General features: G+C 46.7%; 1 protein-coding gene across 2 annotated transcripts in view; it reads left to right on the plus strand.

Annotated features, from left to right (window-relative positions):
- Positions 1-27,624, plus strand: part of MTHFSD (methenyltetrahydrofolate synthetase domain containing) — a 116,760-nt gene that overhangs the window by 44,340 nt on the left and 44,796 nt on the right. For both annotated transcript variants that reach the window (XM_085637817.1, XM_085637818.1), the window contains exon 2: positions 25,655-25,813. In XM_085637817.1, the coding sequence (XP_085493943.1) occupies positions 25,786-25,813 (28 nt within the window). In that variant the 5' untranslated portion in view covers positions 25,655-25,785. The remainder of the gene's footprint in view (positions 1-25,654; positions 25,814-27,624) is intronic.

The following is a 27,624-nucleotide window of genomic DNA, read 5'->3' on the forward strand; positions in this document are numbered from 1 at the left end:
CCTAGCTTGGTTTTTCCACCAATTCTCCCACCCAAAGTGGGGGGCAAAACCGATGGAGCCGCGCTTAGGTCCAGGAGAATAATAGCAGGTGATCCTCCTACATCGAGAATTTTCCTACATTCCTCAGTGACTGCTAGCAGGGTGGTCTCTGTGCTCTGATGGGGCGGAATCCGGTTTGTGATGGGTGGAGTGTTAAATGGTAGCGGCAATGGAACCTTGGTATAAAAATCAACCAAGCCCTCACGATGAAAGATCATATTTTGGCCGCCACCGGATTATGCTATCAGACTATCCGTCTTCTGTGCAGAATATGTCCGTATCTTCCTACACCTGCCAGAAGAACGCTAGTGCAACCTCTGGTAGTAAGCACATTAGACTATAGCAATGCTCTATTGGCAGCAGCAAATGAGACGCTGGTAGCTAAACTACAGGTAGATCAAAATACGGCAGCCAGGCTTGTTCTCAATCTTCCTCCTGCCACCTCTTCTGCCCCATTGTTAAAGGATCTGCACTAGCTGACAGTGAAAAAATGAGCATTTTCAAGATCTGCTCTCCCACTTACAACGCTCTAAGAGGCAAAGGCCCCAGATATCGTCAATTAAAAATTAAACCTTGCGTACCCAGCAGAAGCTTAAGATCTTGTGATAAAGCGCAACTGTGCGTCCCCTGCTTACGTTTAATGAGATGCAGGGGAAGAGCTTTCTCTTACCTTGCACCCTCCTATTGGAGTAAGCTTTCACTGCATGTTCGTACTTGCACTAACTACTGCAAATTTAGGAAATTGTTGAAAGCCCATCTATTTTAAAATCATTTACTTCACATTTTGCTGATACTTGTTAAAACTGCTACAGCGCCGAGATGCCCATGGGCGAGTCGTGCACTATATTACATTTAAATAACATAACATGACATTAAATAAAGAGTTCCTTTCGGAAAAGAGCGAGAGTTAGAGATGAACTTCCCATAAAGAGTAGTTCTGGAAACTCAACCAAGTTCCCTACAGCTGCATTAGCAACTGTCTCAAAGAAATGATCTCTGCAGTGGAATCGATCAAAATAGGCAAACAGGGTAAGAAAGTAAGTCCTCTCCAGCAGTAACTGTCTGTAACCACCATGAATCAACTCTCCATAAAGAAGAGTCTCATGACAGGGCAATCCAGCTCAGTAGTCGGAAGGGCAGCAGCAGCGATGTGATGAGAGGGTAAGGGCAAGGTAAGGTACTAACTAGCTAGGAACACTCATTAATATAAAGTTTCACACATTGTTACAAGAATGTTATGAGGCGTCTCCATCCATCATCAAATAAGAATGGCTCAGGCGGTGGTGTCTTCTGTCTTCCATTACCTCTTCTTCTGATTCTCACAGCTTACATTCACGTCGATGTTATCGGGATGCTGTTGCAAGGTTTTGTTACATGAGGGAAAGTTCTCATGAGAACCTTCTTACCTAAGCTCATAGATGGCTATGTGCTCAGTATGAACAAAGGCCAGTCAGAAATACGGAGGCAAACTATGATTAATATTTAGATGCAACATGCATTCTAAATAATTTTTTATTATACAGTTACAGCAATGCATTGTGTTCTGCTGAAAGATCTAAAATGGGGTGAAGAGCTGAATGAATACGAAGTTGAATTCTGCACAAATACTAAACAGTCTCCAACAAACAGGCGCAACTGTTGTAGGAAGCTGGCTCTGTATATACTATACCAAAGGAACGTATAGTGTGCACAGAGTCCAGGGAGTCCCCAGAGGTATAGCAGAAGCTAAATTAGGTACATATCAACAGCTCTCTTTGAGGTAGTGTGGGCGGTTTCTCAGGTAAGTACACGACTTACGAGTGGGCGTTTTGGGGTTTAGGACCAAGGTTCACCATATCTAGATGGGCACTCGAGTTGCACCACCAGTGGCACTGGGCAGGCCAGGGCAGAGTGCAGGAGCCCAATGTTATCCAATAGGGCTACGGGGGCCTTCGGTTAGGAACTGCTAACAAGCAGGCCACTCAGTTGTGGGAGCAAAGCTCCTGGGGTTAAGGTCAGCACTGCAGGGGCCAACGACCAGCTCAGGAGCTGCACCTTCAGAGGCACTGGGGCGGTCTCATGTGCAGGGGTCTAAAAAGACATTGGGGACTCTATACTTTTCAATGGAGACCTTCGGTTTGGTGAAGGGACACAGGCTTAGGCAGGTAGACTTCCTGAAGGTGACCACTGGCTAAAGGTAAGTTGGGATCTTGGGGGATGCCTGGACACCATCCGTTGGGCCATCTAAGGCCGTGGGGTGTCAGGTGCAGGGGTGTCTTCTGACCTTGGGTTTTCTTACCAGTTCTAGTCGCAGTTGGGGGGGACCCTTCAGGTTGAGGCTGTAGGTGTCATCTTGAAGCTTAGGGGAGATTGGGGATCGCCAGATCCCAGGTCAGGATTGCTGGGGAGACCTCCTCATGGTGTTGGGCCACTCAAACTCAGGCCGTGGGCGTCGGGTGCAGAGTGGTGCTGAATCGCAGAGGCTCCTGAATCCGGATTCTGGTCTTGGAGTTTTTCTTGAGCAATCCGGTGCTCATGGGAGACAGAGTCTGTAAGGTGAGTGCAGGGCAGGTCCTCCAGGCTCTGGGGGCTGCTGGCTGCTGAACATGCTGGTTTTTTCGCTGTAGGCAGGTATGAGTCAGGACAGGCTGGTAGGGCTGGGGCCAAAGCAGTAGGTGTCCTCTTCTTCCTGGGTCCTTCTTCTTTCTTCCTCGAATCTGAGGAGGCAAGGTTCAGGGTGGCTTCTAAATACTATATTTAGGGGTGTTAAAAGGGGAGTGCAGGTCGGGACAAATTGGTCCCTTCAATGGGGTGGGTGCACCCCCTATTATGCCAACCTCCAGTGGGAGGGGGGCATAACCCTCTTCCAAATTGGTAGGGTTCCCTTATCTTCATGATGCAGGGGACTGAGATGTGTGCTTCACCTCTCCTCCCCCACCTGAGGGGTGGGGTTGGCAAAGGTGGGCACACCTCTCCTCCTAGCTTGGTTTTTCCACCAATTCTCCCACCCAAAGTGGGGGGCAAAACCGATGGAGCCGCGCTTAGGTCCAGGAGAATAATAGCAGGTGATCCTCCTACATCGAGAATTTTCCTACATTCCTCAGTGACTGCTAGCAGGGTGGTCTCTGTGCTCTGATGGGGCGGAATCCGGTTTGTGATGGGTGGAGTGTTAAATGGTAGCGGCAGTTTCAGTCGATAACCTTTCAAGTATTTGCCCGGCGGTAATCGCCTCTTATACCACTCGATAATTTACCAATGAAAGAGGCAGGCGCCGGAGACTGGAAGGCAGGAAACAAAGTTTTATTCCGTCGGAGCAGAACACATCAGATCAGACAGCAAGGTATCGTCACGAGGTGCTCTAACTGCATCTCTGAGACCTGGTCTCTTATACACTGGTTTATTGCTTTATTACACATAGTACATTCTTGAGATTCCCTTGATGCATGGGGGAATATCCCCTGAAGCCCCGGTTCAGATCCGATCCCATACATAGATACAGTAGAAGTTCCCACCCCACCCACAGTAGGAGATGGCTATTGCGCAGCAGGGTATTCCGTCAATTCCCGGGGGTGTGTGTGACCGGTCGGGTCTCAGGGGGTAGGGGCTTTGATCTACTGTAATCCCTTTGATGTGGGGTGTTTCCCTTACAGTAGGGGCAATAAACTGCATCCGCAGGGCTAGGTGATGGCCTGGGACCAGTTCAGACAATGGGCCGCAGAGGAAGGGGGTTATCAAAGGAGAGGCATGACCATGTATGGGATGTCGGTCGGAAGTGGTTCCGTAGCAAGGTCGCGCAGAAGGAGAGGGTTTATGGCCTGTATGAGAGAGCGGGGGTGGCCAGCGCGCGGGGGATGCTCGCAGCGCCAAGGGGACCGCGCTGGCGATTGACAATGAGTGGGGAGAGAGTGGGGTGCCTAAAATGGCGGCCGTGCATTCGCTGTGCGTGGCGCTGGGGAGAGGCAAGATGGCGCAGATAATGTTCAGTTTGCAAGCTAAATTTCCACAGTCCTCCCTTTTAACATATCTCGCCAGCTTGTCTGGCCAATATTCACCTTTGTTAGCCTTTCAGTTACAGTATCGTCAATGTTCGTCATACATTTCTTAAAGATACAGAGTCTTTAGGGCAGGCAGGAGTAATCTGACACTTTTGTACATTGTCTCATACAGTTTGATAAAGTAGGCGAGGAGGAGGTACATTCAAAATTACATTAGCTGCGCCGCAGGTCAGGCCCAGGCGAGTGTGTTCGAGTATGAATAGGATACTGTCCCAGTGTATAGTCGGAAGTGTTTGATGCAGCATCATGAAAACTCAATAGGAAGATAGTTAAAAAAAGGTGGTTGGGAGAGGATTTTCTACTTAACATAGGTTCTTCTTTCCAGTGTCCTATTATAAAGAGCCATCACTGGTAAGCTCTTGTTGTTGTTCTTCTTTCGTTGGCACTGTTGAGCACCGGCGGTGGAGCTAAGGTCCAGCTCAAATCCGATTTCTCACGTGGCAGGGTGTGACCACTCGCTGTTCTCTGATCACAGTCCTGTTCCTTAACACAGTTCACCACAGGTACTTTGAGATAGGGTGCCTGCCTTTTGTTCTTCGGTAGTAGGTCAAAGTCATAGTCCAAATGAAAGAGGAAGAGAGAAGGGGGTGGCGTGGGATCGGATCAAAAATGCGGACCAAGGAGAGCAGAATCTTTCAGCACTGGGCCCATCAATCGGGCCCGACGGGTTGAGACTTCAGGCACGCTGGTCAGTGAGCAGGGGCCTCGATGTAGCCCTTCGCGCTTATCGTTCTGATAATGGTGTCTCGTCTCACGCCCTTTTTGCTTCGTCGCTTCCCCCTTGGTCGATGTCATAGATGCTTTATGATCCGCAGCCAGGCTGTGCGTCACGTCCGACCCCTCTCTTCCGATGGCTGCAGGTTATCTTTGAATGGGTTATAAGAAACGAAAGTCTTAGAGATTTTGGCAGGGAAGACATTTACATACTTCATCCTCTCTCCCAACCACCGAGTAGTTGCGGAAATGCTCTTATCTGTTACTATATGATTGGTGTCTATTAATTCTGATGTTAATGTGCGTGTTACTAATCTATTAATTACTGCTGTGGTGCAGGGTTCTGTGGGTGTCCCTGTCCATCGTCTGGCCTTCTAGGTGTCGGTTTCTGCGCCCTATAATCGTTGCAGGAAGCCTGACATCTGTCAACTTTCTGGTTTATTAAAAATTCGAACCGGCTTCTCCGGTGGAGGCTCATTCGCCTCAACATAAGGTTTGGTAGTACACATCTTCCTCCGAGGACTACTAAGTTTATGAAAAAGTAAGTGCGAGGTGCTACTGTCATGCGTTCACGAGTATCCCTTTCGGGGAGGAACATAAGCTAAGCATTATCTTTGTTGGGGACAATAGGTAACCCTGTATCAGTTTAGGCGATGGATTATTAGAAAATAGGGCCATCAGCCGTTTCGTTCGAAATACTCTGAGACGGCTAGTATAGGGCTGGGGTTATTTTTGGGAGAGCAGGGTGCTTTAGACATTCTATTTCGGGCTAATTGGTCAGGGGTAATTCTGGGTGGTGGAGATGGTATCCTTTAAGAACAAAAACCACTGACATATAGTCCCCGTGTTGAGGGTCAGATTGGGAGACATCAGTCGTCTTACCTGTCCTTTCCTTCTCAGCCGATTAGGCTTAACGTTTGCAAAAAGGAGAGGTAGTAACGTGGTAAAGTATGGTCGTTTTTGTTTCTGTCAATTTGTTCGAACACCACTGTGTTCAGGCCAATTATACACTTACCGAAGAGGTATGTGTCGTTAATTTATTCAAAAAGAGAGAGAGAGAGCAAGGAAGAGCCCTTTTTGAGAGGGAGGGGGAGAGAGAGAGAGAGAGAGAGAGAGAGAGAGAGAGAGAGAGAGAGAGAGAGAGAGAGAGACGTGTGCATCAAGTAGGCTATTTGGCATACATACGACACAAGACGAGAGAGAGAGAGAGACATGGGTAAGATAATAGGCCACTTGGTGCACACACAACATGGAGTAGCATGGGTTTGTTCCATGTAAGAAAACACAGGCGGGGAAAAGACATAAATTCCGTGATCACGTGAACACAAATGCCGGGCAGGGTGTGACAGTACATGCATCAAGACGGAGACTCAGGGCTGCGTTGAGCATGGGGACCTCTCCTTTCCTGTCCTCTATTCCTATGCATGCTGCGTACCTTAGTATTTTGTAGTTTATCTTAGGGGGTGTCTGACCCTTTATTCTCCTCCCTTTGATCGGTGGACGAGCGCTTCAATCATACAGTGACGCTCTCTTCAAGTGACCCAAATATAAAATGCATACACATTCATGCCGTGTAGTCGTAGTACACACGCACAATCATATCATACAGTTTTTCATGTCCCCAATGGTGGTCTGTAATTTTACGCACTATCTCACAACGTTTGTCTATGTTTTCCCTGATATTGAACTCGGTGCGGTCCATGTCCACTCCACTCTCCAGTCGGAACTTCGTTGTGACCTATAGAGGGGAAAAAGAGGGGAGGGGAGGTGCACTATTCAAAATACCCCAGCGCGCGCAGACACGAAAAGGTTCTGCCTACCATGTACCAGGCTAGCCGCAGGGGTGGGTAATACCACGGACCTATTATTCTTTAGTTCGAGGCAAAGATGCTCTAGTTCATTCATCTCCTAAATTCGGGTTCCCTGGTCGTACATGTATTTCTCAATTGGTCGTGTATTATGGTGCAAGATACCATACCTTGCGTGCGACATATACCTTAAGTTATAGTTGATTATTGATTTGACAATTCTTGGAAAAAGGGCAGGCGTGATGGGTACAAATTCCGTTAAACAAAAATATTTTAGGCAAATTGAGTCTGTATTATCTGTATGCTTTCGCTTAGGAGTGACAATCTTTTATTTAAAAGAGAAACCTTCAACAACCCAGATGATTAGTCATGACACTGATTCCGTAATTCCTTTTTAAGAAGCCCTTTATTTAAAACAATGTCAGTGTAGAAATACGGGCCTACAGCCGCTATAGGCCGGCCACGGTGTGAGAGGCGTCGAGCAACATGAGCAACACTATATTAACATAAAAATCGGTTCCCCCTTTTCCTCCACCATCATGTGTGAAAGCATCGCGTACATATATATATATATATATCTTTTTAACACAAATGTCACGTGACTGGAACGCCACAAGGAGTTGTAGGCCACTCCTACATCAGCGCCATCTTGGGGCGGGGTCGGGCCAGTGCACAGTCTAAGTCTTTCCATGAATTAGCTGTTGAACCAGAATTCCTTTCGGTAGTTCGAGAACTTTCGTTAGCGTCAACTTTGCGTCAGCATGGCGTCACTGCAACCTTGTAACAATGCCATGGTTCGTTCTTAGGGCGGGGCGGCAGGCGGGTTCTTCCGCCGATGTTTTACTTTTTCACTGCACCAAGCGGAGGCAAGGTGGCCGCCGCCCGGGGGGGGGGGGGACAAAAGAGCAATGGCGGTGGTTTTGTCCTTACCGGAAGTCCGCAGGAGTCGAATGTCAAATGACTCCAACCAATTCTGCAAGGCTGAGGGGAGCGTTCTGTCAAGGGTGGGGCCCATGCCCAAGCAAACAAGCTTTCGAGTCCAGAATTGTCTCGCGGTGGGCCAGGCCTAGAACCGGAGGGGTCAACCGCCGGAGTTCAAGGGCAGCAGTAGCAGCAGCTCTTCGGTACGGCTATCGGAGAGGGGCCAACAGCAGCTACAGCGGCAGTTCAGATGGTATTGCCACCGGAGTGGTTCCAGTAGCAGCGACGACAGCAGTTTGGATGGTATCACCACCGGAGTGGGCCCCTGCTTACTCGGCTGCGGGGGCCCACTCCCCGCGTCGGGTGCTAGCGGCAGTCCTGGTGAACCCGTGCTTGGGCGGTTGCCTGGCGGTCGTGTGCAGCGGCAGGGTGCAGCTCAGCTGGTCGGTGAATTAAAGACGTTTGGGGTGCCCTCATCTGCTGGCGAGCCTCCACCTGGGGAGGTGGGGGAGGCCCGTCCGCGTCGCCTCCCCCCGCCAGGGCACCAGCCCTTATTAACGAAAGAAGAAGAGAATGGGGAGATCCGCACAGCGTGCCAGGGTGAAATTCAGCAGGCCGATGAAAAAGATGGCTGGGGTGCCCTCGTCTCCTGGCAAGCCTCCACCTGGGGAGGTGGGGGAGGCCCGTCCGCGTCGCCCCCCCCCGCCAGGGCGTCAGCCATTATTGAAGAAAGAAGAAAGAAAACGGGTAGGCCCGCACAGCATGGCGGGCTCCGCCTTGGTGTTGCCAGAACTTCGGCGCTTCGTATAGCCTCCGGCCTATTCGCACAATCGCCCGCCACTGATGTCAAGGGATTTTTGCATGGCTTTTATAGCCCAAAATCAACTAAAAGGGACCACCCAAAACAGGCCAATGTTGCAACTTCGAGGAAGGAGAGGCGAGGACGGTGTCACGTGGACGTAAATGCTTTGGGATGCAGGTTGCAGCAGACTGTCATGTAAATAGTTGTTCAAAACATGTTTTAACCTGTTCATCTTGTCGGAATGTTGGTTTACTTATAAGTTATTAAAAATGTTTGACCATACTATTTTGTTGGAGCGTTGTACGTATCAGCGATCTAGTTAGCGTATTCGGAAAATGGCGTTGTTCGATTGCACGTGATCCTAATCAAGTGTGGTGACGTTGATGGTGGGTATCAACAAACTTCCGGTTGTGTCTATTGGGGTCCCTATTTTTGTTCAGTTCCAAAAGGACCGGGCACTGGGATTTCCAGTGTCCGAACCCTCTACAGAACGCACATTGATTCCCATCTAAGTCTCTCCGTCCGTTGTAGGGTGTAGGTGTATGGTCTCTAGGGGGTAGCTTTCTAGGGGCGGTTGGTTGGTAATTCTCTTTTGGGGGTTCCCTTCCTATGGTCACCCCTTGCAACTGTGCTATCATCACCCTCTCCTTTAATTCCTTTTTCTTCTTCTCTGACGCCCTATCGTTCTCGTTCTTCTGGTTTTCGTAGTATTGGGCCATCTGGAGAATTGCTGCGGGTTTGGAGGCTGCCCAACTACTCTCGCTGGTCTGTAGTTTCTGGGAAACTTCTGGCGACAGACCCTTTACATAATTCTGGACAAAGAGGTGGTGTCCGGTTGCGGTGGTCATGTCTTGGCCACTGTAATCGGAAAACACAGTCTCGAATCGGGAGAAGTATTCAGACACATCTTCCTGGGGTTTCTGACGGCAAGCCGTCACTATCGACCAGTCTACCTTTCTTTCTGGGATTAGAGTCTTCAGCTTTTGTACAATCTTGTCTGGGAGCTCTAAGATGGCTTTCGGGGGTTTCTGTCCTGGTTCTCGCTGTTTATCTATGGTATCGAGTTGTACCCAGGTATATCCGAACGGCTCAGCGTGGTCAACTCTCCGGATTTGTTTCCACACATCAGCCGGCAGGCATAGCCCAAAGAACAAGTCGATATCTGCTAACGTCATTATCGTTGAGCCTAAGGCTGTACCCAATTCCGTGTAGAAGGCAATCGGGTTCTTTCTTAAGTCGGGTAGAGTCTTTCTAAAAGTCAAAATATCTTGCCGGTCCCACGGCTGATAGACCCAGTTATATACAACCCTTCCCTTCGCATCTTGGTGGTTGATGTCGTCGTGTGTTCCCTGACCCCGTGGGGGGACCCAGTAGGGGGCAGCTTCTTTGATGGGCATCATGGCATCAGCCCTTCCTCCCTGGGGTTTAGTTGCTATGGGGGTTTCTGTTTTGGTGGTCTGTCCATGTTCCTTAAGGTGTCGGTAGACCTCGAGTGTACGAGTGAAGAGGTTCGTTACATCGCCCTCTCTTTCTTCCCCAATGTCTACCTTCCTATATAGGGCCGCTAAGCCTTCGGGACCTTTATCGTGGTACCTATCCTCATATGCATTCAGGGCGTGATAACAGAGCCGTACGACGAAGTGTCGTCTGCGGCTGTCGGCATACGAGTTATACACGTCTGTTATATACTCCTCACTTTCTTTTCGCTCCACCAGCGTCCCTACTATCTTGTCAATTCCTGCTCGTTCATCCTTAGTTAATCGATTCATTCTGGTGGACTCTTTCTTTCCTATCTCATGGTCGTCTAGCGTTGTAGTCGACGTTGGGTTCGGCACAAGAGGCTCAGCCGGCGCGGAGGCCGTGAGGGCCGAGGCCCCTGTACTGCTTTCGCTCGTGTTCGGGGGTTGTGGGTGTTGCACTACTGATTGGGAGGGTGCATACGGAGGGGGCATGTAAATGATCGGGGGACCTAACAGTAATTCGTCATTCGTTCGCTGCTTGGAGGACAACTCAGGGTAGAGCAATGAAGGGGTCCTAACAGCGTACTGGCCTGAGGTTTCGGGCTCCTGTCTTAGTTTAGTTTCCCTTCTCTCCTTTATGTCTTCTTCTAACTTTCTAGCGGCAAGGTGAGCTGCCTTTCGTAATTCCTTTTCTGCTTTTACTTCTTCCCTCTTTTTCCGTTGCGTTGCTTCTTTGCGCCACATGCCGATACTGTCAAGCATAGTAGGCGTCGTCTTATTGCTACGCAGAGCTATTTCTAGCGCTTCTATCTTATGGTCGTCGAAGGATCCCATCAGTGGCCACTGACTTTCGGGGTCCTTCTTGGTATATTTATGCCACAGCTTGCTATAAGCTACGGCGACTAGTCCATATTTAGTGAACATGTCCTTATTAGGGGTGCCTTCCAGTGGAGCCGGGTGGTTCACCTCTAATAAGCGGTCCGGGCAGAACCAACTACCAATCAGTGGGGAGAAGATAGGCATGACGGGTTTCAACGGGGACAAAAGTCAGCACTACCTATCTTTTCACTGCTTGCAAAGACTAGACAGAATATCTCTATTCTTCGTTATTTGTAAGCACTGAATACCTCCAAAGAACCAATATCGAACAACTAGTGTTCGGACAATCAATCAATCAATCAATGGGGAGATAAAGATAGGCACGACGGGTTTCAACGGGGACAAAAGTCTGCGTTACCTACCCTTCACTATTTGCAAAGACTAGACAGAATATTCCTATTCTACGTTATTTGCAAACAGAGAATATCTCAAAAAGCACTATTCTTCAAAACAATCAATGTTCGGACAATCAATCAATGGGGAGATAAAGATAGGCACGACGGGTTTCAACGGGGACAAAAGTCTGCGTTACCTACCCTTCACTATCTGCAAAGGGAGAGAGAGAGAGAGTATTTCTACTCCTCCCCGTTTGTAGACAGCGAATATCTCAAAAAGAACAATCAATGAGCAATACTAGTATTTCCAAAGCTTCAAACAATCAATCAATTATTTCTCAATTTGTCGTGTATCACGACCTTACCCGGACCGCGTGGACAGTTTCTCGTCTTCCGCCTCCAGCGCCCGATCGTCCTCTACTCTCCGTATTTGCCGCGGCACTCCTGATGGTTCCCAGTCAGGACCGTAGATCACTCGAGAGAGGTCTGCTCGGAATCAGTGAAGTTCGGATGATCGGCTGCCAGACGAGGGTCTATTGGGCAGGAGCTCTCCCGATCGTTGCAGTCGTTCACTCTGTCGTCGGGACCTCTCCCACTGGATCCACGTGTCGCTGATGGGCCCCACGTTTGGGACGCCAATTGTTAAATGGTAGCGGCAGTTTCAGTCGATAACCTTTCAAGTATTTGCCCGGCGGTAATCGCCTCTTATACCACTCGATAATTTACCAATGAAAGAGGCAGGCGCCGGAGACTGGAAGGCAGGAAACAAAGTTTTATTCCGTCGGAGCAGAACACATCAGATCAGACAGCAAGGTATCGTCACGAGGTGCTCTAACTGCATCTCTGAGACCTGGTCTCTTATACACTGGTTTATTGCTTTATTACACATAGTACATTCTTGAGATTCCCTTGATGCATGGGGGAATATCCCCTGAAGCCCCGGTTCAGATCCGATCCCATACATAGATACAGTAGAAGTTCCCACCCCACCCACAGTAGGAGATGGCTATTGCGCAGCAGGGTATTCCGTCAATTCCCGGGGGTGTGTGTGACCGGTCGGGTCTCAGGGGGTAGGGGCTTTGATCTACTGTAATCCCTTTGATGTGGGGTGTTTCCCTTACAGTAGGGGCAATAAACTGCATCCGCAGGGCTAGGTGATGGCCTGGGACCAGTTCAGACAATGGGCCGCAGAGGAAGGGGGTTATCAAAGGAGAGGCATGACCATGTATGGGATGTCGGTCGGAAGTGGTTCCGTAGCAAGGTCGCGCAGAAGGAGAGGGTTTATGGCCTGTATGAGAGAGCGGGGGTGGCCAGCGCGCGGGGGATGCTCGCAGCGCCAAGGGGACCGCGCTGGCGATTGACAATGAGTGGGGAGAGAGTGGGGTGCCTAAAATGGCGGCCGTGCATTCGCTGTGCGTGGCGCTGGGGAGAGGCAAGATGGCGCAGATAATGTTCAGTTTGCAAGCTAAATTTCCACAGGAGGAGATTGTTAGATTCAAGAAAATCGGAGAGGATAAGATTGACCAATTTTTCTGTTATTTTGCTAATGGCAGGGAGAAGGGATATGGGTCGGTAATTGCCTAAATCGGTGGAGTCAAGGCTAGGTTTCTTCAGAAGGGCTCTGACCATAGCACTCTTCCAATTCGGGGGAACCACTCCAGAGCTGAGTGAAGAATTAATCAGTTGGAGCATAATGGGGGCTAATGTGTCTATTGCCTGTTTCATAATATGTAGAGGGGCTGGGTCCCTGGGAGAACCGTTCTTTATGGAAACTAAAAGGGCCAAAAGCTGTTCCCGCGACAGAGGAGGGAAGGACTCAAGAGAAGGGGCGGTGTTAGAGAGGGGACACTTGCTAGGCATATTTTGCCGTTCTGGGTCTGTATCTTTCAACGATTTTCTTGACTTTGTCATAGAAAAATTGTGCCAATTTGTTGCACCGTTGTCCAGTAGGGTCTGAGATGGTACGCTGTGCCGGCAATTTCAGAAGTTTATTAATTATGGTAAAGGTTTCCCTTGATGAATTCTGAGCTTTAAGAATCCTGTCTTCGTAATAAGAGGACTGTGCTTTTTTGATCTCGGCTTTGTACTTGTGAATAATTGATCGGTATTCAATTTTGTTTGACGGGAGGAAATCTTTCCTCCACTGTCTTTCCTTTATTTTACATTGTTGTTTAAGTATTCGAAGGTTGGGCGTGAACCAGGGTGAGTTATGCGAGCCTTCCGTTTTTTTTGGTTTGATTTTGGGGAGGACTGAGTCCAGTGATTGGTCTATCCAGTCATGAAAGACGTTGTTAGCCGTAGTTGGACAGGGATTAGATTCAGGTCTGGTTTGTTCCAGCGCTTGGATCCATTCCTCTAAGGGAAGTTTGGACCAGCGACGGCCTAGTTTCCAAGAGGAGGATAAAGGAGTTTTGTTGTTTTGAATAGACCAGGTACAGTCAATCAGCGAGTGATCTGTCCAGGGAAGAGGCAAGGGATCCGGTCCCTGAAGGTTTCCTAAGCTGGAGAAGACCTGATCTAAAAGGTGGCCTTTCACATGGGTGGTGCAGTTATTCTTGGGGGTAAGTTGAAGCATAGTGAAGTCCTTGGAGAGTTCAGTAGCGTTGGTGGCCGATTCCACATCAAAGTGAAGGTTAAAGTCTCCAAGTACGGTCAGTTTGGGTGTGGAACTAATAAGATTGGACACAACTTCTAAGATGGACTGGTGAAATGAACCTAATGGGCCTGGGGGACGGTAGACCAGAATACCGGAGAAAGAGGTACGAGGTGAGCATTCTATAATAAATTGAGCGTTCTCACAGTCGGCGACTGGATTGCCGAGTAAGCGGCAGGTGTAGGTGTCTTTATAAATAATTGCTAGCCCCCCACCCTTTCCCGTTGACCGATCAGCTCTTTGAATGGTAAATCCTCGAGGGAGGGCTTGAATAATATCCGGGTCTGCACTGGGATTTAGCCACGTTTCGGTGAGAAATAGAGCATTTGGGTTGAGATCTGTTAGGAGCATTGAAATCTCCGTGGAGTGCTTTGGGAGTGATCTGCAATTTAATAATACAAATCTAAAGTGGGCGGTGCCGGTAGAGGAATCGGCTGGAGTAATTGAAAGGGTGGATTTACATTTTGGGCAGTTTCTAAGAACTCTTTCCGGGGCGATAGAGTGTAAGCAGCGTATATCTGGGGCTCTGTTGAGCTGTCTAAGCTGCAACGATGAGTAGTGGTACTGCTCCAGTGGAGAAGAGACAGGGGTTCCGGCCCCGGGGCCCTTTTGGGCGCTGACAGGCGCAGACGGGCTTGCCTTGTGCGCGCCAGCGGCATGCCCGCTGCGCGCGTCCGCTGCGCGGTCGCGTCATCACGCGCATTTTAAGCTTCAAAGGGGAAGAGGGAGCCGCCTAGGTCCAGCCACTAGTATGCTGACCTGGCGCTACTGTGATGCGGAAGTGAGGCAAGGAGAGAACGCGCTCAGAGCATTGAACACAGCTCTGTTCCCCCCAACACAGTGATTATATCAAATGCAAGTAAAATCACATTAAAATCACAATACAACACAGTAAAATAATTGTTAAAAGCTAATTTTCGAATTTACTCTTAGCGAGAATCGGGAGACTCACACGGGTGTTTCCGCCTCCTGATCTTTGTCAAATGATGCGCGGTCGCGTCATCACGCGCATTTTAAGCTTCAAAGGGGAAGAGGGAGCCACCTAGGTCCAGCCACTAGTATGCTGACCTGGCGCTACTGTGATGCAGAAGTGAGGCAAGGATAGAACGTGCTCAGAGCATTGAACACAGCTCTGTTCCCCCCAACACAGTGATTAAATCAAATGCAAGTAAAATCACATTAAAATCACAATACAACACAGTAAAATAATTGTTAAATGCTAATTTTCGAATTTACTCTTAGCAAGAATCGGGAGACTCACACGGGTGTTTCCGCCTCCTGATCTTTGTCAAATGATGCGCGGTCGCGTCATCACGCGCATTTTAAGCTTCGAAGGGGAAGAGGGAGCCGCCTAGGTCCAGCCACTAGTATGCTGACCTGGCGCTACTGTGATGCGGAAGTGAGGCAAGGAGAGAACGCGCTCACAGCATTGAACACAGCTCTGTACCCCCCAACACAGTGATTAAATCAAATGCAAGTAAAATCACATTAAAATCACAATACAACACAGTAAAATAATTGTTAAAAGCTAATTTTCGAATTTACTCTTAGCGAGAATCGGGAGACTCACACTGGTGTTTCCGCCTCCTGATCTTTGTCAAATCAGTGATGCTAATTAGAGCAGTAGCAGGTATTGCTGGCAGTCGCATTGCCCTCCCCATCAGGATCTCGTGAGGTGATAACCCAGTTCTCCTGTCTGGAACACTGCGAAGACTCATAAGGACCAAGGGCAATGCATCAGGCCATTTCAGAGATGTCGAGGTGCACACTTTTGCCACCCGTGCTTTCAAAGTTCCATTAACCTGCTCCACAATCCCCAGAAGCCTCTGGTCGGTAGCTGCAATGTAACCTCTGATCCACATTCAGTGCAGCACAGAGCAACTTCATGATCTCACTGTGGAAATGTGTCCCTCTATCTGATTCCAAAGAGGTCGGAAAACCGAACCTCGGGATAAGCTCCCTCTACAATAGCTTAGCTACAGTGAGTGTGTCACATCTAAGTGTTGGGTAAGCCTCCACCCACCTTGAGAATACACATACCTCAACCCATTGCAGTTTGGCATCTCAATAAAATCCCACTGCGTTCTATTAAAAGGTCCACCTGACCTCCAATGTGACTCAAAGTTACAGCAGTCTTCTTTCCTGCATTCATCTGTCATCTGACATGTAACACACCTCTGGCATAGAGCTTCAGCAACCGCACGAAACTTCGGATTGTACCATGTCTGTCTAAACACTCGCACCATTGCATCCCTGCCAAGGTGTACTGCACCATGGATCATCCTTGCCATTGGGCTCAACAAACTTTCTGGTAACACAGCTCGACCATCACTCAAGATCCGTATGTCCACATCTCCTTTCTCACATCCTGACCTTATCCAGCCATCTCGTTCCTGTTCAGTAACCTCATCCTGCAATCGTTTTAGTTCCTCCCAAGTGTCTGCCATGGCTAACATCATGCTGAGCTTGGTTCTTTCTTGGCTTTCTCCAGTATAACCTCCTGTAAATATGCATCCTTGTTCTGCACAGAAACGGGCAACTTCATCCGCGTAGTTGTTACCCAATGAAACAAAATCAGTCCCTTTCCCATGAGCAGAATATTTGAAAACCGCAATTTCCTTGGGACACTGTAATGCTTCCAACAATTGTCTCACATATTCCCCATTTCTGATGGGCGAACCTGAAGATTTCATGAAACCTCTCTGTGACCATAACTGCCCGAAGTCATGAACCACACCAAACCCATACTGACTGGCTGTGTAGATCGTTATCCGAATCTGATCAGCAGCCAAACCGGCACGGATCAAAGCAATGATTTCAGCTACCTGTGCGGAGTGTACTCCCTCTAAACAAGCAGCTTCAACAACTCCAGTGATGTACATACAGCAAACGTTGCTCTTAGTCGACCAACATTGTCCCTTAAGCATGAACCGTCCACAAAAAAAATTTCATCAGGTTTAGGGAGTGGTTCATCGACAATGTCTGGTCTCGGTTTGGTGCACAGTTAAGTCACATCAAGACAATCATGGTCCTCACAATCTTCATGACCTGTTGCAGCAACGGATTTGAGACATCCGGGCAATGCAGAACCTACTGTATCTAAAGTACCTGAAAAGTAGGCATCTGGTGTACGGACACCTCCATGATTCTGAGTCAGAACTGACAATGCGCAACCTTCTCTCTCGCAACAGAACAACGAGAAAGCCTGGTTGTAATCAGGCATTCCCAAAGCTGGAGCGCGACACATAGCCTCTCTCAGCCTTAAAAATGACATCAAACAGTTGTTGTCCCATGGTACTGGATCACTCACATCCTTGTGCGTCAGCCGCTGTAAAAGCTTCGCTTCAAAGGAGAAGTTGGGAATCCATTGGTGACAATAGCCAACCATTCCCAACGACATTCTAAGTTTCCTCTGTGTGGTAGGTACAGGCATGCTCATAATTGCCTCAATGCGATCTGGTGACACCTTCCTCTTGCCCTTCTCAATTCTGTGACCCAAATACTGTACTTCGCTCAAACAGTACTGCAATTTGTTCGGGGACACCTTGTGTCCATTCTCTGCCAAATGATTCAGTAGAGTGATAGTATCCTGCAAGTGTCTTCTGTCTCTAAGGCAATGAGCAAGTCATCGATGTATTGCACCAGAACAGAGTTCTGTGGCAACACAAGACTCTCAAGATTCTTCTTCAAGATCTGATTAAAGATCAATGGACTTTCTGTATACCCTTGAGGGATACGACACCACGTTAACACACGATTTTCCAGCCAGAAAGCAAAACGAAATTGGCTTTCCTCATGGAGTGGTATCGAAAAGAATGCTTGACACAGATCAATCACTGTAAACCACTCAGCTTCGCATGGAATCTGAAACAGGATTGCAGATGGATTCGGTACCACTGGACAACATGGAACAACTATCGTGTTGACCTTTCGCTCGGTTTCTGGAGTCCCATGATAGGTGAATTACATGGGCTCCCCATAATCTCTTTCAGAATTCCCTGCTTGATCATGGACTCGATTACAGGTTTGATCCCTGCAATAGTCTCGGGTGACAAATTGTACTGAGGCATCCTAGAAAATTCTACGTTCCGCTTGACCTGAGTTCTCACTGGCTCTACACCTTTGATCAACCCAATATTTTCTCCGGTAAAATCCCACACCTCATGTGACACAGAATCTCTCAAGTCAAGTGGAAGTTCCTCCACTGTCAGCGCCAGGTACATTTCTATGCACAAGTGCTGATTAGCAGCCTGAAAAGTCGCATCATCACCCTTTGTCTTTACTTCAACTCCCTTAGGTGTGCAATAGATGGTACAATTTAATTTTCACAGCAGGTCTCTGCCCAGCAGGCAGACTGGACTCGAGTCACACACCACAAACTGGTTTCGATCTCGGAAAGCTCATATTCTCACAGGAATTGGCTCTGTTAATGGACTGGTCATTTTCTTATTCGCTACTCCAACAACTTGGATCGATTGTCCCGAGAGGGATAGGTTAGGGACTATAGCGGATCTCACAGTAGAACGGGTAGCACCAGTGTCAACCAAAAGGGGGTAGGGTGACCATCAACATCTGCTTCCACAAATGGTCCCCTGTGGTCTACCTCTAAGACTGCTCCAAGTGTGCAGTCTTCCTCCCCCCTCAGGCACCGTCATGCTAACGGGTCTGGGCTGAACTCATCATACCCTTCGAACAAAGGCATCTGTTGATAAGTCCGTGTTCCCTGCTGTACCTGTTGAACCCTAGGTGGCTGGGGAACTTGCACCTGCGGCTGAACGTCCCCCCTTTCATAAATCTTGGTCTAGTCACGGTAGGGACAGCTTCAGGTACAGGTACGTGAACTATCTCTACTTCCTGTTGCACTTGGTTAATCGGGTTCAAAGGACACTCGCGCTTCCAATGTCCAATCTGGTGACAAAGATGACACGCAGTGGTCTGTTTCAATGTTGCCACATCCACTCCTGTCTTGGGATCAACGGACTTACTCTTCCCTGACCTTGGACATTCTGGTTTCCTCCTTGGTTATTTCCCTGTCTTCTTCCTAACGTCCCTCCATTAGACTGAGCTTGGGCTGTTTGCATCTGGACAAGCATCAGTTTATCTTTTAACTTCCTGTTTCGACTCTACCTCATCACTGCAGTATCTGGCATACCTCAAGATTTCATCTATCGGCTTGTTCTGCCAACAGATCAAATGTTGCTGTCATGAGACTAAGCTCTGGCCTCAATCCCAACACAAACTTCGAAACAAACTGTCTCATGTCTTTAGAGCCTAAGGCATCTAATCCACTGTACTGTTTGAAGGCCTGCAAAAGGCGCTCATAGTACCTGTGCACCGTCTCCTTTGGTTCCTGAACTGTCCAATCTATCTTAACCTAATCAATATCCTGAGGCGAGATTTTCGATTTTAACCATGTGATCACTTGCACAAACTTTTTCATAACTATGGGTGATGGACCATTCGTGACAGGATCCCTTTCTGGCTCTGAAGTCGGCCATTCAACAGCAGTCTTACATGCGGACCATAAGTCCCCTGGAACCACGATGTCAAACAACGTGTTCAAACCAATCCACAACACTTTCGAGATTTTGACAAAGCGATCAACCTGCTTGTACCATTCTACAGGCTTCTCCCTCAGCCGAGGAAAGTCATTTGTAAGTGCAGCCAAATCACCCCTACTCCAAGGCACATGCACGTACCCTCCATTTTGTACCTCTCGTAAAGGGAAATTCCCTACGCCTAGCGTCCCTCCACCTGGATGTGGCGTCTCTCCTACAGTCTTTTTGGAACTCTTCTTCTTGGACCACCTTTCCTTCCATTTGTCAAGCATGATCCATGCACGCATCGCTATGATCCAATCTCTGATGTGTGTTCTCAGCCCTAGGACCCTTTCCTCTTCCAATTCTAGGTGCTATACTGCAACCTATGGTTTCCCTGCAATGACTCATACTTCTTGGCCAACTCTGTCAGTTTCTCATGTGCAGTACTTGCCTTGCGAGTCACATCCTTCGCTACAAAAAGTAACCCCTCTTGTTCATAGATTTCTATCCTTTCAAGAGGCAAGTTTCCATTTATTATTTCGTCTACTTCTACTTTCAATCTCACTACATCTAACATCCTTGCTCTCATGGCGCCTTTCAATATTTCTCGACAAGCTGCACCATTCCGTTGATTGTACTCGCAGCTTTGATCTCGAGATCTACTCTCTTCTGTCATGTTCCTAGAGACTGGTCGGTTTCCTGAATTATCTTGCTCATCATTCCCTGCGGTTCTCTCACTCTGATTTCTCGCAGGCGGTACCCACATTCTCAGATCTGATCCTGACTCGACCGTGGTCTTATTGGTCTAACATCCACCTGTCCTCTAGAGGAGTCTGCGGTGGCTCGCAATGGCGTACTCCATTCTATAGGTCTCTGAGCCTGTTCCATCTCGCCCACTGTCCCGTTTCATTCAGCAACATTTCTTGGTCCTACAGTTGACCGCGCCGGACTACCAACTTTCTCTTGATCTGGGCTATAGACTGAGACTATGAGTCCAATGGTAACCGGTACTTTTAAAGCATCCGGTAACCTCACACCTCTCGCAGCTTCTGTATTTGCTAAGGACTGGATTCTCATGTCCTCCGTTCCTGTCGAGATTTTCCCTACTACTCTCACATCTGACTGAGTCTGCAGTCCACTAGTCCCTTCCGCTGGAACCGACTTTCCTTCGTAGGAATCTGGATTGAACGGAGGCGGTCTTTCCGACAACAACCTCTTTACTAGGCCTGGGCAAAAATTTCGTTCCGTTCGCGGAAATTGCGATAATTTGACATTTTTGCGTTCCGCGGAGAGCGCGAAAATGTCAAAAATTCCGGTTTCCGCAGCTTGGCGATAATTTGTTTCTTGCTCGCGCTGTAAAATAATACATTCTCGCGCGCGCGCGATCGCCTTACCTGAATCCCTGCGTTCGCCGACAAGTTTTCTTGATCCGGTCGCGTTCTCCATGAGATGTTGTATTGTTTTTAGCCATTTGCGCTGTCTCGCGACAGTTCGCGCCCGCAGTGACGTCATGCGTCGCGCGATCACGTCTTTCTTCTCGCGATCATGCACCGCGAGAACAACTCAAATCAAGATGGCCGCGCCCGCAAGCAACCACATGGGTAAGTTGGCGACCCGCAACCATGCAGAAAATCTCGCGAACATGCCGGAAAAAAACTTCCGCATCTTCGCGATATTTCTGCTTGTTTGCGATAATTTTAAACATTCTCGCGATAATTTGCGAAGGTTAATTCCGCAAATTCCGCCCACCCCTACTCTTTACCAAGCTGTCATCCGTATCGCTATCATCCTCATCTACACTCTTTGCCTTCGCACTGTCTGTTTTCTCTAGTAGTGGGTACAATCTATCCCCCTCAATCGTTTCCACTCTTCACCTCTTTTCTAGTGCATCCCACCTCGCATCTTGGAATGCCATGATCGACTTCTTCACTTTTCCTTGATTTCTGTCTCTTTTCCTCTCATATTCTGCTCTGATCCATGCATGTAATGCCTCAAACTGGGTTGGTCTAGGCAAAGGTCGCAAGAAAGACATAACTGATTTCAACTGATACAACACATCCAACCTGAAAGTACCATATCGTGGGAAGGTCAGTTCTCCCTCACTGTGAGTCGTTTTATGCCAATTTTCAAGCCAAATTATAGTATGCAATCCCACATTCTTTGCCATATAATGCACTGGAGTATCCTCGGGAGGGGCTTCTTCTCCCCCACGAGTAATCACATGTCTGTCACCTCTACACAATTCTCGGAAAACCTTAAAACATTTCATGATGAACAAATTTTTCATCGCGCACAATATTTTCGTTCACTTCCTGATGTCAATCCACCAATAACAGCGCGACTCACGCCAACCGACCTATCGCAGCGCGACACCTTCTGATGTCACACTTCCTCCGCTTGCAGCAGTTCCCCTCCTTCACAATTCACTTCTTACTCTTGCATTTGTCCCATTCACACTCTGAAGTAATTATCTGTCCACGAAACGACCGGACAATCACTTCTCTGACTGCCTCCGACAGTCTCTCGAAATTTGTCGACCTCAACCCTGGCAACTGTCAGTCCGCGAAACGACCAGACAATCGCCTCAACTGATAGGTTTCAAACGCTCAATGTTCCACATATAACAACCCAAGGCCAGCGTCGGTTACTCATGCACTCACACATTCGCTCCCCATATCTCGGTCTGGGTAATCGATGACGTCTCACGATTCCCTTCTCAGTGGTCAACAAAATCTACCTTGGGTGTCTTCTACACCACAACTTCTCAGACTACTCATCGAGCCTAAGAATCCCCTGGCTGCGCGCACTCACAGCCTGATCTCACAATCACTCAACTCTCATTCCAAGTCCGCAAGACATCACACAATCAAATCAACACCGCAATCTACAAAATACATCACCCTATTCATACTCACTCCTCCACAAACTGCTGCTTTCCGCCGCACCGCTACTCTCCGTCAGTCTCCATCAACTGCCTTTGTCTGCTGCTCACTATCCAATGAGTCACCATCCCCCGAATTCTATGGGCCTCTAAAATCTCTTATCTTGATCTCCCCTCCCTATCAGAGATAACCATCCTCTGCTACCAACTGATAAAGCCGGATTCTTATCTGTCTTACCATCACCAAGAATCCTCTCAGGTCACCAGGATCTTTTTATCTGCTAAATAGTGTAGAGGGGAGGAAATCCAATATTTAACACATAATCAAAAAAAATAGAATTGAACTCTAAAGGACCACTGACTCCGAATCTCAAATTTTAGGGATTTATTACAAAGCCAAAAATAATTGCACATACAAGCACCTCAACACGAGGTTAAGAAATAGATGGGCACCAATACAAAGAATATCCTACGCAGGAGTCTCATCCGACTCAGAATAAGAAGAATAGTCAGCTCTAGAAGCATCAGACAGGCAATGACAACTCCAATCCCGATATTAGAAGTCATTAACCTAAAAAGAAAATCAGTTAATCTATCCCTACTCTATTTCTAAGGTGACATCCCTACTTAGCATTTTCCCAAGCAAGAGAGTAAAGAAGGTGTCAGAAGTGAAGACTTCCTTAGAAGTACACTCACTTTGTAGAGCTCGTTCTAAGATGCTCCTTCTAGCTTCCAATCTAAACCTCAACTGCTCAACCCACAGGGCACTGTCCCTAATTCAAAATCCCAAAAACCTAGAACACACCCTCCGGCACACCTCTTCAGCCAGGCCTTCTCCCAGTACTTTTCCACTGAAACTTGTCTCTCATCCACTGACGGATTACGCGTCCTTGGGTCCCAGGCACCTTCTCCGCCAAAAGTATCACCCCTACATTCCAGTATACTCCCATGTTGACTTCTCGTACCATCCTAACTCCTGAAACAAAGGGTTAGTTTCTCTAACGAGCTAGGTGTCCTTGCACCTGCAACAGAAACATGGGAACGACAAACTTTCCACTTCTCTGAGATTTTCTAACATCCCTGAAACCCAAAGCCTTACCAAGGGAAATCATTTTCGGCCTACAATATTTAGCTAGCATAAGAAACAAACAGGCCTTCTCTTTGACGTATATGCGATCAGGCCTTTACGCCATTTAAACACACACTTCTAAAATCACTATAAGCAATAATTTCATTACACTTCATATATGAATAAGCAAACTACACGTGCAGACTTTAATATGGTGCACGTTTAAACCTAATGCATCACGTTGCACGAAAATCAATCATTATGCATTGACTAAAATACATTTGCAATTACTACGACATTGTTCTTCATAAATGACATGGTTACATTTCTAATCACACTATATAGTAGATTATAGTAATACATTTCTAAGGCACACGTTAATATGGATCCCCTAAATATGCGGGTGCAGACTAACAGTGATTATTGTGCACCCCTACAATTTCAGAACAACATGGCGCTTTATCACTTGTGATTCATATCTTCCCGCAAACATGTTTACACAGAGATCAGAAAAAACAGGCCTTTAATAATGTGGGCCTTCGGGTCAGGATTAGTACAAAGATAATGATTAATACATTAAAGTAAACATTTATTTATTGTAGGTGATCTGAACGTTTGGTGAAGGAAAACAAAACAAAAAAATTGCAAAAATTACACATGCAGTTAACAAAGGTAATGAGAAATAAAATGTCTAGTTAGTTGTAGAGAGATGTTTAGGGTCGAGATAGTGATAAAATGCATAAAAAACGTACCTTGGTAATGTACTGCTCAAGATGTAGCTGGATGTTTGTAGTTGGATGTTTGATGAAGCAGTCTTTGGAGAGTGTTGATTCTGTGACATGTTTTACCACGTTGAGTGGGCTTTGGAGTGTGTGGCGTGGCTGAAGTGCTGCACCGCATTGAGTTTGTTACTGGGGTTGATGTGGGTCTCTCTTGCTTTCTAGTGCACGAGTTGTCTGAGTAATTGAATTCTCCAAGGAAGGTTGCGTGTGCATGTCACATGGATGCCCTTTTCTTTCTCCTATTTCTTGGTCTGGCTTTCTTTCTAACGTTCCTTTTTTGCCTTCTCTGTTCACCCTTCCTCTTTTGTGAATTCCAACTAATGCTTTTCTTCTGTCCCTCAATCTTATTCTTCCTTTCTGTTTTCCTTTATCCTGAAGCATGCCCATATTTCTGTCCTCCTTCATTCACTTCTCCCTTTCTACTTTCTCTTTTACTTACTGACACAAAGAAAATGAATACTGTTGGCATTCCAATATTGTAATCAGAAGATATAGATAAAACATTCAAAGTTGACTACATTTTTTAAAACAGAAATAAAGAAAGACCCCTCCATTGCTCCATCCTGTATGCTATGTTGGGCGCTAGATCATCTGAATGGCTCATGGAGAGACAAGTTGATGAAGAGGACTCTCCCAAAGCCTTTCTACGTATAAAATCGCGTTTGTATTTTTTCGATTTAAACATTTATTTTTTATTTTTTTTAGAAGATGCTGACAAGACAGTAGCTGTCTTGTCGCCAGAGCTGAAATGATTGAGTTCTGACCCAGCAAATTACCACCGAATTGCGCTTTTAGATAGCGAGGGCTAGGTCTTTGCGAAATGCTTACTCGAGCAATGACTTTATTGGCTGTTCTTGTCCTGGGCCCAAGATACTATAGGCTGGGAAATCGCAACAACAACATTATGCATTGACCATATGCACTTCAAGGGTGCTCAAAACTAAAAATGCGTGCATGCAATCTTTCCTTCTATGAACCGCCAATTAACGCAGTATCCTCATCCTGTCAAGTCAGTGTTCTGAGATGAATTATCTGGGTCAAAAGCAGTATATTTTCAACGTACCTGGTGACTCCCCTTATCATCTGAAAGTTGTTTAGAAGTGTTTGGCTATAAAGCAAATCTTTAAAAATGCCTATGTGACAGAATTATGCCACAGGTTTTGTTCTGGAAATTAAATCAAAGTTTGGGTCATTTCTAAAATGTTGCTGTGATACCCCCTAGTGGTAGTTGTCCTATTTTATGAGACCATCTATTGGAAATATGTCAGTCTTCGTGCAGTTGTGGGCAATTGATGCAGGAAGTGTGTGAAGTACATTTTGTGTGGCCTAGACATAGAACATCTTAGCATGTTAGGTTAATATTACTAGGCCTACTGGTTGCTCCTTTTAAATTTATATGTAAAATGAATGTATTTGTGGCTCCAATTGGACTGGGTTTGGTAGTTACAACATATGGCATTAGAGGGCCAGTGGTTGCATTCCTGAAGAAGTCCTACAGTGTTTCATCGTAGTCTGATGCTTTACTAGAAGAGAGTTTGATTGAATTTTTAAACACTAACTACGTATTTTAATTATATCAGCTATGAGGGATTGACTTTATTTTAGTTTTTGTAGTTTTAGCCCTGTGTGTTAATGGGGATTGCTTATCACTGTCTTATTCCAGCCATGGTGGTGTTAGTACTTATGGCTATAGAATGTGTTCTTGAACATGACCTATTACTCTGACATCTGTTTCAGGTATCAGACTTTATATTGCAACAAATGACCACAGTGCCTACCAAGGATCACCGCCCTCCAGTGCTTTTTGTACTGAAAGATCACCAGTGCCTCCTCTGGGGCCTCTTCATTGAGTGTGTTATTGCACTGAAATGGAGCCTGTCATCAAACTGAGTGCTGGTAAGTGTAAAACCAAGAAACCTCAAACAAATGCTAGCAGGATGTGCTGCATTTCTTAGTTGAGTCGATTATCTAACGTGCAGCTTTTTAAAAATGTTATTTCAAGATAAATTTTGTTATGGTTTTACATGAGTAAAGTACAGGTAAAGTAAATATATAAAGAGGAAAAACAAGTTCTCATGGGGGTAATTATATAAAAGACAGTTCAATACAATACTTTAGTTTCGGTGAGAAAAGCAGCATGTAATGTAGAGAGTGAGTGTAGGTGTAGATTGTATGTTGTGAAGAGGCAGGTTGTATTCATGTTTGTATGGAGGAATTCAAGGAACTGACTGGTAGATGGCCATCAGAAATAGGTTACCCCTGCTGATCGTGTGTTTTATGATAGGAAGGAAAGTAGAGGATAGAAGAAGATAGGCCAGGCAAGAGAAGAGTTGGAGTAAGAGATGAGGAGAAAGATGTGTAGGGGGGTGGCAAGGAGGTAGGTGGAAGTGGGTAGGGAGTGGGTGGGGGGAGTAGGTAATGGCATATACTATGAGTGTGTGTTCTGAATAAAAGTGGCTAACTTGGACCAGATCATATCTTTTTTTGTTGAGTTAGTCTCTAGGTATGTGTTCAAGGAGATGTTTGCCCCTCTGGTAAGTCGTTCCCTTCCCACCAGGTGTGTGGGCATAGTTTGTATAGATCTTTCTATTTGGAAACAAATTACTTTGAGACCAGTTGATACAAGAATGTCCCAAAGAAGGTAGGCGATCTTTGTTTAGCTTTTAGTGCATGTCGGGGGGGGGGGGGGGAGGGGCTAGATACCCAGGGTAATAGAGGCTAGAGTTTGTGTCCATGTCAAGTTCTGAATGTGTGATATGGTTTTACCTATTTTAGCCCAGAAGTTTTTAGAGTAGGTGCAATCTAGTAACATATGACCAGCGTCTCCTGATTGTTTCTCACAGCTCCAGCATGTGTCGGAATTTACGGAGAACTAGTTCCAATAGTTTGGCAGGGGCCAAGTGGGTCATATGCACCACCCAATATTTACTCTTTGCTAAAGCAGTTGTGATTGTGTTTGAGGTAAGGTTCGCCCAGATGTACTACCAGTTCAATGGAGCGGCTGTAGGGTTGTTAGTGTTATAGAGGAGTGATTCTCATTTGTTTTGTATTGTTTTAGTTAGTGCAGAGGTCATGGGTGATAGGAGGGTGTAGAGTTTGGAGGCTAAGTGGCTCCCTTTAGAGTATGAACTTAGAGTAGTAGGATGGTCCGCATTTACTGAGGTTTTGTGGCTGGAGATAATTACTTTAATTTTTAAAAAGTGATAGAAGTCTAAATCATTTTAGACAAATTTAGCTTTGAGTTAAGAGAAGGGCAGAGGGTTGCAGCGGGACAGGCTAAAGTCACCTATGTGTAGTATGCCCTTTTGTGCCTAGTTCTCTAAAAATATTGCTTTTCCTTCTAGTTTCAGGTATTCGTTGCGCCATAGTGAGGCCAGAGTGGAGTATTACATTTTATTTTGAAGCTTGTTATTAATTTTGCAGAGAGCTTGTGCTGTATTTGTGGGGATACATTTTGAGTGTGCCATTATTATTTTATTAGTTGTGATGAAATGGATAAGGGAGAGGCGTTCCGCTAGCACCTTTTCAATCATGAGCTACGAAGGGGAGATGGTGTTAAAGGGAAAGAACCAAAGGCTCCCTTCTTTTGCTATGAATGCAGGTTGATATCTCCTGTAGTCTGGCAAGTTTAAGCCGCCCAGTGATTTTGGCAGTCTTAGTTTCTTTAGGGCACTTCTAGGTTTTGTGAAGTGCCATAAGAATTCAGT

This window comes from Triturus cristatus, chromosome 12 (genome assembly GCF_964204655.1).
Source record: "Triturus cristatus chromosome 12, aTriCri1.1, whole genome shotgun sequence".
NCBI classification, from domain to species: domain Eukaryota; kingdom Metazoa; phylum Chordata; class Amphibia; order Caudata; family Salamandridae; genus Triturus; species Triturus cristatus.